Source organism: Brassica napus, chromosome A5, assembly GCF_020379485.1.
Source record: "Brassica napus cultivar Da-Ae chromosome A5, Da-Ae, whole genome shotgun sequence".
NCBI lineage: Eukaryota > Viridiplantae > Streptophyta > Magnoliopsida > Brassicales > Brassicaceae > Brassica > Brassica napus.
In genome coordinates, this window is record NC_063438.1 from 6,082,880 (window position 1) to 6,096,983 (window position 14,104).

Below are 14,104 nucleotides of genomic sequence, written 5' to 3' on the forward strand. Positions count from 1 at the left end.
CACGAAAATGACTCCAAAATTCAAATAAAATGTCAAAGATACTGTCCATTTTAGATCAACATTAGGCTTGATTTTTTGGTTATGTTTTTTGTTTTTGTTTTGGTTCTAAAGACATATGCATCGTTCAGCTACTTATGAAACTCAATTCGGTTTTCAGTTTGATTTTTTATTTAATTCAAGTATGTTAGGAACCAGCTTATATACGATAAAATTTTAGTTTCAATTTGGTTACGGTTATGTTTTGGTTTTTCAAAAAAAAAAAATCGGTGATTTGGATAATAAATAAATCAGGGGTTTAGTTTTTCCGGATCAAATATTAGATAATTCGGTAACTTTTAATATTTTAAATAAAAATTCTTCAAATAATTAAAGTAATTTTAATATTTTGTATTTAATATATTTGGATAAGTCAGTTTTTCTGGAAATATTGATTTATAAGTAATATTTTTATAATATTTGGTAATTATTTATAAGTAATATTTTTATAATATTTGGTAATTATAAAACTAAATATAATTATTAGTTTAACTCTGTTTTATATATTTATTACCTATTTGGTTCGCTATTCGATTTCAATTTGTTTATTTTTTTTTTAATTTTAAATATATTAGTACTATTGAGATATTTGTGAATGTCGTTTTTTGTTTTTGATTCCGGATTTTTGGTTTGTTTCCGCTTTGGTTCTTCGTTCTCGGTTTATCGGTTTCAGACATCGAATACGTCATTTCTAAACGGGAATACCAATAAATCTCTAGAATTTAATTCGGCCCAAGTCCAGATCCAGAAGAATGTGTCAAACTGTCCAGCTCCTCACTTTGCCACGTCGGTAGCTTTGAGATTTGTCTAATATACTTGGACCAATTAAGCGTGATTAGTGCTGTCTATCTTTACTTAATACGTTAGTGATATGAGACTGATTAGCTCAAAATTTTCTCCAGTTCCCACTACGAAGACTTGAAGAAGACTTGGAGAAGACTCTTTTGCTTTAAGTTTGAAGTCTGCGGTGAACCCATGTTATGTGTCTCTTTGCTTAAAAGAATATTATTCTTACTCCAAGACAACCATGTCGCATTCGCGTCTTTGTTTACTCTCAGCACTCTTACTCTGTTGTGTCTTTGAAACAAGCTTCTTAACTATAGATGCTCTTCTTGTTACTGGTTTTTCTGCTTGTCGTCCCGATCAGATTGAAGCCCTCGTGCAATTCAAGGAGGAGTTTGATTCCCGAGGTTGCAACCACAACGACTATGTTAGTGGTGTCCGGTGCAACAACGTTACGGGTGCGGTCAAGAAATTACACCTCCCAAGTGGCTGTCTCAGTGGAACTCTGAAGGCTAACAGTAGCCTCTTCCGTTTGCAACATCTCCGTTACCTCAACCTCTCTAACAACGACTTCACTTCCTCTCCACTCCCTTCCGGTTTCGGCAATCTCAACAGACTAGAGGTTTTGTTTCTTTCCTCTAATGGTTTCGTAGGTCAAGTTCCTTCCTCATTTAGTAAACTAAGCCAACTTTCCCTTTTAGACCTATCCTGGAACGAGCTCACTGGTGATTTTCCACAGCCTCTAGGCAATCGAAGCAAGCTAACTCGACTAAGCCTTTCCGATAATGAGTTCTCAGGAGCTTTGGATCCCAACAACAGCCTCTTTGGGTTGCATAATCTCCGTGGCCTTAGTCTTGCTTACAACTACTTCACTACCTCCTCTTCTTCATTCTTTTCCGGATTCGAAAAACTAAATAGATTAGAGATCTTGTTTCTTGCCTTTAATGACTTCCATGGCCAAATAACCTCCTCCATTAGTAACCTCACCCAACTTTCCATTCTAGGTCTTGATGATAACAGGCTCACTGGTAGTATCCTACCTCTACAGAGCCTAACCAATCTCTCAGTGTTAGGGCTTGTCGATAATAACTTCACTGGACCCCTCCCTTCTTATATACTCACTATGCCTTTCATGTCATATCTTGATCTACGTGGAAACCATTTCACCGGCCCCATTGAAGTTTCAAACTCCTCTTTGTCTTCTTCTAGGCTAGAGCATCTGCTCCTAGGGTATAACCAATTTGAAGGTCAGATCCTAGACACTGTCTCAAAGCTTACCACCCTCATAGATATCGACCTTTCTTTCCTAAACATAAGCTACCCAATTGACTTTAGAGTCTTCAGCTCGTCTCTCAAATCTTTGTTGAAGCTTGATCTTTCCGGTAATAGTATATCACCAGCTAGTTTAAGTTCAGATTCAAACATCCCACTGTCCCTAAGATACTTAGTATTGAAAGACTGCAACATTGGACGGTTCCCAGAATTATTAAATTCTCTCCAAGACTTGGAAGTATTAGACATTTCCAAGAATAGAATCAAAGGGAAGGTCCCTGAATGGTTATGAAATCTTCCTCGTCTCAGCTTCGTGAAGCTTGCTAACAATCTTTTCGATGGATTTGAAGGTTCAGCGGAAGTTTTAGTGAGTTCATCAGTGAACATATTAGACTTGTCCTTGAACTGTTTTGAAGGAGCAATGCCAATTCTATCACTCTCTATCAAAATATTGGGAGCACGGTACAATCATTTCACAGGAAACATACCTCTTTCAATATGCAGCCGAAGCTCCTCTCTTGAGGTTCTTGATCTAGCCTACAACAACGTCACCGGTGCAATTCCTCAGTGTCTAAGCAACCTTCGGGTAGTGAAACTTCGGAAAAACAACTTGGAAGGAAGCCTTCCCGACATGTTCTCAGTGGGTGCCACGTTGCGCACACTTGATGTTGGTTACAACCAACTAACGGGGAAGCTTCCAAGATCTCTTCTAAATTGCTCCTTTATCAAGTTCATAAGTGTTGACAACAATAGAATCGAAGACACGTTTCCTTTCTGGCTCAAGGCTTCACGAGATTTGCAAGTCCTTACTCTCAGTTCAAATAGATTTTTTGGTCATATCGCTCCTCTTGATCAAGGTCCCTTAGGGTTTCCTCAGCTACGAATACTTGAGGTATCGGATAACAACTTCACTGGAAACTTGCCAGCAAACTACTTTGTGAACTGGAAAGCACCATCACTCAAGACGAATATATTTGGGAGGATGTATATGACAGACTACGAGAATGGTGACTTTGCTGATGAAGACACGATAGACTTGCGATACAAAGGTCTACACATGGAGCAACAGATGGCCCTTACTTCCTACACAACCATTGACTTTTCTGGAAACAAACTTGAAGGACAGATTCCTGAATCTGTTGGTCTCTTGAAGACACTTATTGCACTCAACTTATCCAACAACGCCTTCACAGGACACATTCCTATGTCTTTGTCAAATGTTTCCAAGCTCGAGTCACTCGACCTTTCAAGAAACCAACTCACAGGGACTATTCCTAATGGACTCGGGAGCCTCTCGTTTTTGGCGTTCATAGATGTGTCTTATAACCAACTCAAAGGTGAAATACCACAAGGAACACAATTTAACGGGCAAGCTGAATCATCATTTGAAGGGAATGCAGGTCTCTGTGGTCTTCCTCTACAGGAGAGTTGCTTCCACCCAAGTGTGCCACCGATGCAACACCCAAATCAAGAAGAAGAAGAAGAAGAAGAAGAAGAAGAAGAAGGAGTGGGTTTAAACTGGAAAGTAGTGGCTATAGGATACGCTCCTGGAGTGTTGTTAGGATTTGTGATAGGTCAAGTCGTTGCTTCATACAAACCAGAGTGGCTTGTCAAGATAATTGGTACAAACATACTCAGAACCCGTTAGATTTTGTTTATGTTTTGCATTTTATCTTTAAACGTTTGTCAAAGTAGTTCATGTTTGTGTAATGAAGCACCAAGTATCAATAAAGACTTCAAACATACCTAAAGTATTATATCAGTCCAAGTTGCTACAGACTTGAGTTTGGTGTTCTTAACCGAATATGAATATTATTGCCTATGAAAGAAAAACAAAGACGAGACTCTTTACCAAATACAATGACAATCTGGTTGGCTCAGTAAAAAAAATCTCCTTAACTTTGAATTTACAAAAAGATCCTTTCAAATTCGCAGAACCAGAAGAAAAAAAATCTTCAGTTCACTTAATAATCATTGAAGATATCTTAGAACATCCATATATATTGAGGAGCTCTTAAGAGCAGTGTCATCCACAGTAACAACCAATATCTAAAGCAATAGAAAGATAAAAATAGTGAAATGGGGAGAAAGACAAATATTGTATCTCATTAGGGACTTCTAAAAAGCTTTTCAGAATCTCGTTTAGAGAATTCTAAGAAACTCTTCAGAACTTTGTAACGAGTCATTCAACATTAAACAAATAAAAATAATCAAAATAAATAAGAGAGGATGAACAGGAGCTGATCTAGAAAATAATATAATGTGTGGCACAATATAAAAAATATAATTAAAATATTAAATAATTGAGTGAATTGGATTTTATTATTTCGTTTTTTAAAATTTACATTAGTCACTAAAGTGTTACATCTTATTTTAAATAAACCATACAAATAAATAATAATTCTCATATTTATGATAATTAATTTTCATAGTTACAACCTTTATTCCTTTTAGTTTTATTAATCTAAGTATTGAAAATTTTAAAATAATAGTAATAATTGTTAGAGTGAAATTAAAATAAATTATAGTTTTTATTATGAAAAATTTAGTATTCAAAAGAAAAAAAGTTTGTAAAGAAAAAAAGAATAGTTTTATGTAGCATAAACAAAAGAAAAAAAAGAGGGAAATTATCGTATGAAATGATAACAAAAGTGTGTAGAAAATTAAGAAAACAAAAAGAAAAGAAAACAGAAAGACTGTTAGAAAGAGAGTAGGACGGTTTTAAGGGGCTTCGAACTTGGAATCATATGGGGCACATGAAGCCACTTAAACCAAAAGGGCTAGATATCTTTTTTTTTCTTTCGATTTTAAGATCACAAGAAAGTTATATAATCAGTATGTGGCACGTGCCATACATCTTCTTAAAGTGAGTCTGTCCGAGAGGATGGGATGAGAATAATATCTAAACTAGGTTAAGATCCTTGCCTTGCGCGGAATAAATATTATATAAATTAGTTTTACGTATTATATATTCTTTTACATATTATTAAATAATACATATATATTGATGATTAAAAACTCAGTAAATATTACGTATATGATAAAATTGGTGCAAACACATAAATAAATTTTATTGATTCAAACAAATATTTTTTTCTATTTTATATGATATAAAATTAAGTTTTAATGATATTAACATAGATATATAGTATATTTTTAATATTGAAATCTGTTAAATAATATCTTATACTCATATTGTTTTTTGATCATTTGTATTTTCTGCAACAAAATTTTTGAATCACCGATAACAAATTTTTTTTTTGTGGGATGTTTAATAGTTTTAGTCATTTATAATTTCAAAAACATTATGAAAAGTTTTAAAACTAAATATTAAATTGTCAATATTTGTTCAAAATTTTTATGAAACGAAAAATCAAAGCAAAGTTTGAAATTAAAATACATATGTATTTTTATATGGTACATAATTTATTTTAAACAATATTAATATATTAAAGTTTTTTAAATGAGACTTCTTATTATATAATTTTGTAATTATTTATATCTTGTTATAACAAAAAATTTCAACCATGAAAAATTCATTGTGAGATTTTTGACAACTTTAGTCATTTATATTCGTTTTAAAAATTCAAAATATAACATATACATAAAAATTTAAATTAATACTATATTGTTAATGTGGTTGTTTAATTTGTTTTAATATGTTAAAATTTTAAAAATGATAGAGAATAAACTAATTTTTATCAAATCTTCATTATTCAAAATCATTAATTGTCATATATACTTTAGCCACATTGGTAATTCCGTTATTTTTATTTAAGAAAATAGTGAAGAACATTAATAATCAATTTATGATTAGTTTAATAAAAAGTTTATTATATATTTTGATGAATCAACATATTTTTCTAAAGATTCTAAAAATGGTTGTAGTGATGACACGTGGCTACAAAAAAATATTATAATACTTCTCTTTTAATATATAGGGGATGAGAGTTTATTTATTTTTCCGAAAAAATTCAAATGACACATGACTTTCTATCAATGATTTACATTTTTCTTAGCTTAAAACTAAAAAAAAACAATTAGCTTTTATGAAAAATAAAATAAATATAGTAGTGAGATATCCATGGGTCTCTCACCAATTATAATGTTATGATAGTATTTTCACTCTATCTTTATTTTATCTCTAAACACATTTTAGAATAAAAAAATTGCCAATATCATTTTATATTTGATTCTAAAAGTAGAGAAATGATAATCTGTACAAAAAGTGGAAACAAACCTTTTAATTTCTCTATTTATAGAATAAAATATTTTTAATTGCAAAATTAGTTTTGGTATACAGACTTTGACTATTGACTCTAAGAGCATCTCCAAACTATAGTTCACTATTCACAACCTCAAAACTATCATTTATTTTCTTTTTGGTCATTCTAGTTATTTTTTCATAAATACATATACTAAATTTAATTTAGAATAACTTAAGTACACCAAAATAAAATAAAATAAAATAAATATTACATAACATTAAAATTTGACTCATTCAACCTTATTTGCCAGATATTTCCACCGCAACTCCTCCAGTCAAATTTTGAAAATATTGATTGTAGCCTTGTAGTCTATCCATGGATGTCCAATCCCGTAAATTTCACAGTTCAGATATTTAATTGTGAGTGTATTAGAATGTTCCACTTCGAAACTCTTAGTGAATTGTAGACTATGAATGTGAGTTAGACTTTTTACCGATGAAAGTGAGTGAAGCTCATCAGTTGTTCCACAGTGATTTTCTTCCACGAGTTAAATGAACCAAATGTAGTATTTGCCTAAATTCTGACATACGAAAACTCTTTGAATTGGCAGAACCAGAAGAGAAACACATTTAGTTCACTTGAACAATCAAACAAAGATAGAGTACACTAATCTGTCCAGATAAATGTCTTTGTTTTGCGGCCAAGAAACAGATGATATGAGAGGCAAAAGCTGAGGAAGCTTTTGATTTGACTTTGATGAGACTTGGCTTAAGGTGGAAAGTTTTCGATAGAGGTTTTATGCTTATAAAATGCTCTGATTGATTCAGAGTATTAAACAGACACTCTATGAACAATAATGTGTAGTGGAAAAGCTAGTGGAGAAGGGTTTCACTTTCCTCAAATCAACCAAAATCAGTAATGTTTAGAATCTTAATCACTCTAAAGTTGACTTGATATAAGGACAGTATGTCTACTTAATGTCTTGGTCATGAAAGTGAAATCATACTCTTATGACTTTTTCATACGCCTCAGAAAATAATAATACTCTCAAAAATATCAGATCAGATGAGATAATACAAAAAATAATATGACACATTAACTTGCAGAAAGATAAAGGAAAATCTGGAGAAACGAATTCAAAAGCTTTAGTTTGTAAGACACAACAAAAAAAAAAAAGAAAAGAAAAATACAGAAACAAGCTTTGGAAACTACTCAGCCACGGATGGCGAGTCTCTCGTCCACTTCATCGACCACCACATAGTCCAGGCTTAGCTCGGTTAACGGTGAGATGTTCTCCAGTGCAAAAAGCATGACGCGAGGAAACTTCAAGTTGTTATGGTCATGGAACACAAACTGAGCCATCACATTTGGTTCTCTGCTGTGACGAATGAAAGCAGCCACGCTTCTCACCCTCGACACGTCAATTGCATAATCAACTGGCGGAATAGTAGGATAACTCGGCGGGACATTACCCGGGTAAACATCAGATAAATCACCCCACAACTTCCAGTTTGCAGCAAACCGTCCCGGATAGACCAGACCATCCCCGTTCATCGACATAATCTCCCCTAGCTCTTTTGTGACCACAGTACCAGCATACTCACAGATAAACTCGCCCGCGTGAATCAAATCCAGCGACCTAACACCCCAACCAGCTTCCCTGGTTCGGAAAACTTCCATCTTCTTCATCAACCCCCTTTGCGCGACACGGTTCGTGCAACCAGAAGTGCACTTGCAAGTAACCCCGCATTCGAAAATAACGTGTTTCCCTCTCAACAAAGATCCATAAGGGCTGTAAGGAAGCTCACCACCATTCTTCCTCACGCATATACAATCATCAGTGCATGAGAGGTTACAATCGCATCCACCGTTGTTCCCTCCTTGAGCAGCAATCACACTACTAATGTCAGATTGCGAGATGTAGCCATAGTTCAGCGGTGAGCGGTCATAGTCAATGTCGTTATACAGATACACCGGGACACCCTCGTTTTTACCATAAAGGTTAAAGCTTATATACCCAGCAGGCATCCAAGCCAATGGCGTGTTTCTAAGTGTTAGCGCACGCATCAGTCTTGCACTGCCCATCTCGGGCTGTCCTTGGATTCTAACAAGTGTAAACTTGAAGATATCAAACCCTGACTTTCTAACACGGCTGGACTTTACGATCCTGTACAGGCCGTCGTAGATGAACACATTCGAGCTGACTTCGTTTTTGTAGTGAAACCCGCGAATGACGCGTACCGGGACACCGAGTTGCATGCTTTGTACCATAGCAAGATTCCCACGTACTAGCTTCTGGTGCTGACGTTGCTGCCCGGATTTGTCCCGACCACCCTGGCCCGAATAAACCAGTACATCTCCTCTGTCCTCATTGTCCTCGTAGCCACCCGATGCGATGATGCTGGTTGCTATAGGCACGCCAAAGGAGCTTAGCCTAGCCTTTGTGTATTCAATCCCGGCTTGTGAATGGCGGTGTAAGCCGTACATGCAAAGCTCCTTGCGGTAAAAGAATATGTCCCCGATCTCAACCCCGGGGACTGGACCTACCAAGTGTTGGCCCTTGTTCAGCCACAACCCACGTTCTTCCATCAGTTTCGAAGCCCTGACATTGACGGCTGGCTTGGGATTAGGTCCGTACTCCACAGTGAGCTGAAGCAGGAGAGAGTCGTAGATCATTCGAGTCCGTTTGAAGACATACCGGTCAAGTTCCTGGTTGTCTTGGTGGAGTGTTTGAACCACCGGAGCATGGTGGTTTTCGTGACCCGGTACGGGGAAGATCGCGAGGGAGTTTCTCTCAACATCTAGGGTCGGAGCCAATGACCGTACGGCGGTGATTCCTGTGTGGGAGGCGGTTTCGGGGGGTGGGGAATCCGGCATGAGATTAAGGTCTGGGAACGGGACTAGAGTAGTCATTCTCCCAAATGAAGCGGAGAGAGGCAGAACAGCACCTGGGCTTCGCGTCCGGTACCATGCACCATTTCCAGATGCGTTCAAGTTGTTCAAGGAGTTGTTGTTGTGGTTCCTGTTACGCAGAGATTACAATGACAACATCCAGATGTTACAACCAGAAGAAGGAGGTTACGATTCTTCTAAGGATTTAATAATATATTCAGATTTTGAGATATTTGGATTATAAAAAAGTATAAAAGTCTAGAAATAATTTAAAATATCACCAAATTATAATATAATAAATTTTAAAATACTTTAAAATATCAAGAATGGAAAAAAATCTATTTATAAGAACACATATATATGAGTTGTCAAAAAGAAAAAGAAAGAACAGATATGTATGTTTTTATATCCATAAAATTCCATCAAAAGAACTCTAATGTTCTTCGTAATTTTTAGTTTTCTTACATAATCTAAATATTTTATATTGTATTTATAATATTCAGGTATTATTAATTTAATTATTTTGAGCTATTTTGACAAATCCCAATATCGAGACCACATACCTTGTCATATGGATATGAGTATCAATGTTAAGACATGTTAAACATTTCAATGATTGAATATGCATCCATGTTGTATCAGTTGCAAAGGATACATTTTAGATCTTTGAAAGTTTAAATATTTTTTGAGATCTAGAGTTCTTTACATAATATTGAAAAAAATACTTCAGTTTAACATCAGTTCTATTTATAAGGATTCCAAAACTTGGAGTTCTTCTACAAATAGAGTTTGAATAAATGATAAGTCGAATAAACAAGGATTTAAGATAATTTTTACAAACACTAGATCTAATAAGATGAGATTTGGGAAAAAAATTGAAATCGCACCAAACTATCAATCCAACAAGCCCTCCTAAGACGCGTGGTAGCTTGTAACCACAATTGATTATGAAAATAAAGAGAATCAAAATTAAAAGTTGACGGAATACCTCATTTCTTGAGAAGATGCAAAGCTTCGATTGATTTTTTTTTCTTCTCAAGTAAGATTCACGACGGTTCATAAGTATATATAGATTGCATATCTAATTTTTACTAATTTTTTAATAATTAGTCAAAATAAAGTAAACACGCGTCGTGTATATTTTTAAACACTAATGGGCATTTAAATTTACAAAGAAAACAAAAATGTAAATATTATTTACTATAGAAATTTAAAACAAAAAATAGAAAATTAGTATTTAATAAAAAAATAGTTGATATAAAAAATAAAATGTGATTTACTGAGAAAATAAAACTTCGACGATTTATATACTTAGATTCACGACGTTTCATAAGTATATATAGATGAGACATCTATTTTTTACTAAAACTTTTAATAAGTAGTCAAAATAAAGTAAACACATGTCGGGTATTTTTTTAAACTCATATATAAAACACAAAAATTAATAGTATTTAATAAAGAAATTAAAAATACAGAATTAGGAAATTAGTATTTAATAGAAAATAGCTGATACAAAAAAAATTATTAAGGAAAGAAATATTTAAATAAAATTAGTTACATTGTATCTAAAATTTATTGACTAATAGGAAAAATAAAATGTAGTGATCAAGTTTTGGTTTTTCATTTCTTACGAACAGTAAATTTTTTAAGGGTACATGTCGAATATTTTGAATCGTCCTGATGTTTCATTAGATGATTTATTACTGAAAGTTTAAAATGTAGTTAAATTAAACATGTGTCATGTATTTCTTACTAAATATCAATAAAATAATTAAACTAATAGAAGAAAATATGTAAACAATATTTTAAAAAGAAATTAGCATATAAAAATGCCAACTTTATAAAAATACTAGATTTTGACCCGCGCTTTTAAAGTGCAGGAATATATTTGTTGACAAATTTGTTGATATAACTGTTTGTTAACTAATTTATTTCGTTATAAATATTTTTGGTTTTCGTTCGATTCCAATTTGCTTTTATTGGTTTTCAATTTCAGTTTGGTTGTGGTTTTTGGTTTAGAAATATATGAACAATTTTGGTTATATATGAAGTTGAGTTTTGGTTAAAGTGATTGAATATATTGATATTTTGTGTGGTATGGATATATAAAAATTTTGAATTTTTCGGTTGTGGGTACTTTCTGTTTTAAATCATTTCAAATAATTGAGGTAAAATAAAAAAAAACTTCATATTGTGAATCACCAATATAATAAAATAGGAGAAATATTAGAAAATTATTTTATTTACATATCTATTTATTTAAGGTATAAATAATATAGCAAAGAATAACAAATAATTTTAATAACATAAAGTTACTATATTCAGAAAAAGAATATTTTCAAATATCTTAATTTTCTGAAAAGAATTAAAATGAGATGCACTATATTTGATTTTAAAATCACAAACAAAAATGATCAAGTTAGATCGCAAAAACAAATTCAACCAGAAAGCAAAGCAAACATATATTTTATTTTATTTTAATAGGTCCAAGCCCACTGCCCTTACAAATCTAATTTATTGTTTTGACCAACAAAATCAGGTTTATTATTGGAAAAGTCACTAAAAAAATTAATGGAAAATTTTGTAATTAATTAGAAAAGTCAGGGGTATAATCATAAGAAGGATTTTGCTTTAATAGTATACTAGATTTTGACCCGCGCTTTCAAAGCGCGGGATCGTTTCTTTTAAAAATTTATTTAAATTAATAAATATTTGTCTAATCTATATTTTAATAGATTTTATATTTGTTTATAGTCAATTAATAAATTTAGTGCTGCCTATTTTTAATATCGACCTAATTTAAAGCGAGAGTCTTCGGTTTGAGGAGAAAGTTGGGGGATCTTCTCTTTATTATATAAAACTAATAACTAAATACAGTTACCATGATTTACATAATATATGGTAACTAATATAAATTCAGTTACCATGTCAAACAGAATATATAGTAACTAATATAAATTCAGTTACGAAAATGGATGTTATAGAGAATATTCTTGGAATTAATTTGTTGAATCCGAAAATATATGAGTTTCCATTTATTACTAATAAAAATTCAATTACCATGTCAAACATAATATATTCTATGCGTAGTCATCAAGTTAATTTAGTTAAATCGGAAAATCTTGTTTCTATATATTATCTTTTGCATTTATTGTATGTACCAATTACGAAAATAGATGTTATAGAAAATATTCTTGGAATTTATTTGTTTTGAATCCGAAAATTTGTGAGTTTCTATTTATTATGTTTTATATTTATATTTATATACCAACTTTGATAAATATCAATATTAAAACGTGTTCATTATTGGCTGTTTAAAAGGTTAATAACATTGAGAACCAATGATTTCGAAATATGCTAACCATATACTATTGAAAGAAGAATTCCATATAAGACACAAGAATTATAATGAATATCCATATATTTGGTTTGTGTTTTTTGGACAACGGGTTTTTGATGGTGTTAATAGGGTTTGAATAGAGTTAGAGTTTGAATGTAGTCTTAGCGTATAGGTTAGAACACAAACGAATATAGATAGGTTAGTAAACATAGACGAAATGGACTTAAAAACGATGGATAAATTAATAAATATTTTTTAAATGTAATATTTTCATAAATTTAATATTTTTAATAGAAAATTTACAACTTTCTTAATTGATTAATTTTTGTATGTAGATTAGTTTGAAATTTTTTTGCTATATTATATGTGTTTTCCTTATAATGTTATATTCTCTATGTTTTATTTAGATTATTTTTTGGGTAATGAAAAGAATGTTAAGGTATAGATATTACATTTATTAAAATATTGTGATATTTTTTTACTTTTTATTTTATAACACAATTTTAAATTTCATGTATACAAAATTTTCGAGTTGTTAAAGAAAATTTGTTGCTATAATTTATAATAAGTCGACTTTAGAACTGAAATTAATAATTTTATGAATTTTATGGGCTTCCAAATTGATTTTGTCTCAAATTATATAAATTGGAAAGATATTGTATTCATTAATTTCTGAAAATCTCTCGAAGCCAATCATAACTACTTTTGGATTTAAGTTACGGTAGTATAGGAATATAATATATTAATCGAAATCTGTCTCAATCAAATATATATACTTCTGTCCAAGTTAGGATATGCAGTGTAGTTAATATATTTTTTGTAGCCCAAGTTATTCCTTAATGTTCTAAAGTATACATTAAGAAAATAGTTTATTCTTTCTTCAAATTTTATCATATTTTTTATTTGTTCTATTTGTTGAGTTTTATTAGTTCCTATAATTACTGAGAATTGTTACCATTTAATTTTTTTTTTAATATAGATAGATCTTGATGAAATCTCGATAGATACATAAATACCAAGTATCAAAAAAAAAAAAACGAAATTAAGAAAATAATGAAAAAGTGGGTGTGTTTGAGGATACATTATTGTATGAATGTAATATAATATGTATAACTGTAAGTTAAAATTCTGTAGTCGTTCATTATATTATTATTTGTATTATCTATCTTATTTGTATAATAATATGAATCTATAAACTTTTGTTATATTATTATTTGTATAAGCCTAAGTTTAAATCATTACACATGCATGTTTATATAATTGATAGTTTGTGCATCTGTTAGGATTTAGGTGAAACGCAAGTTCAGAGTTATATTTTGTAGTTTACGTTATGTATAGTATAAGTTATTTTTTTGGTTTAACATAGATAGAAATGATATAGGGTATCAGACCGAGTCTATATGTTGACTTAGATTTTGTATTATCTATCTAGGTACGAAATAGGATTATTCCCGACTGAATGAGCCTAACAAAACGTAAATGTAACTAGAAAATAGGTTGGGCTTTTTTTTGTCAATCGAATAACACTGAAAATAATTTAAATAGGAAATGGAATGTTTTATAATTAATAAGA

At 31.6% G+C, this 14,104-nt stretch overlaps 2 protein-coding genes across 2 annotated transcripts; one reads left to right on the plus strand and one right to left on the minus strand.

The window, feature by feature from the left end:
• The first annotated feature begins 1,063 nt into the window (after positions 1 to 1,063).
• LOC125609613 (receptor like protein 23-like) lies at positions 1,064 to 3,739 on the plus strand. Its single transcript, XM_048781138.1, has 2 exons — positions 1,064 to 2,201; positions 2,442 to 3,739. The coding sequence occupies exons 1-2, from the start codon at positions 1,064 to 1,066 to the stop codon at positions 3,737 to 3,739; spliced, it is 2,436 nt and encodes an 811-aa protein (XP_048637095.1).
• A 3,523-nt stretch (positions 3,740 to 7,262) lies between these two features.
• On the minus strand, positions 7,263 to 9,762 carry LOC106364746 (histone-lysine N-methyltransferase family member SUVH2-like). Its single transcript, XM_048781141.1, has 2 exons — positions 9,755 to 9,762; positions 7,263 to 9,321 (listed from the first exon to the last, which is right to left on the minus strand). The coding sequence occupies exons 1-2, from the start codon at positions 9,760 to 9,762 to the stop codon at positions 7,512 to 7,514; spliced, it is 1,818 nt and encodes a 605-aa protein (XP_048637098.1). The 3' UTR covers positions 7,263 to 7,511.
• Between the last annotated feature and the right edge of the window lie 4,342 nt (positions 9,763 to 14,104).

Excerpts from the sequence above, each read along its gene's own strand:
- LOC125609613 (XM_048781138.1), top strand. The coding sequence starts at position 1,064 with ATGTCGCATTCGCGTCTTTGTTTACTCTCAGCACTCTTACTCTGTTGT. Across the intron at positions 2,202-2,441 it reads GTTGAAGCTTGATCTTTCCG|GTTCAGCGGAAGTTTTAGTG; the intron begins GTAATAGTATAT and ends ATGGATTTGAAG.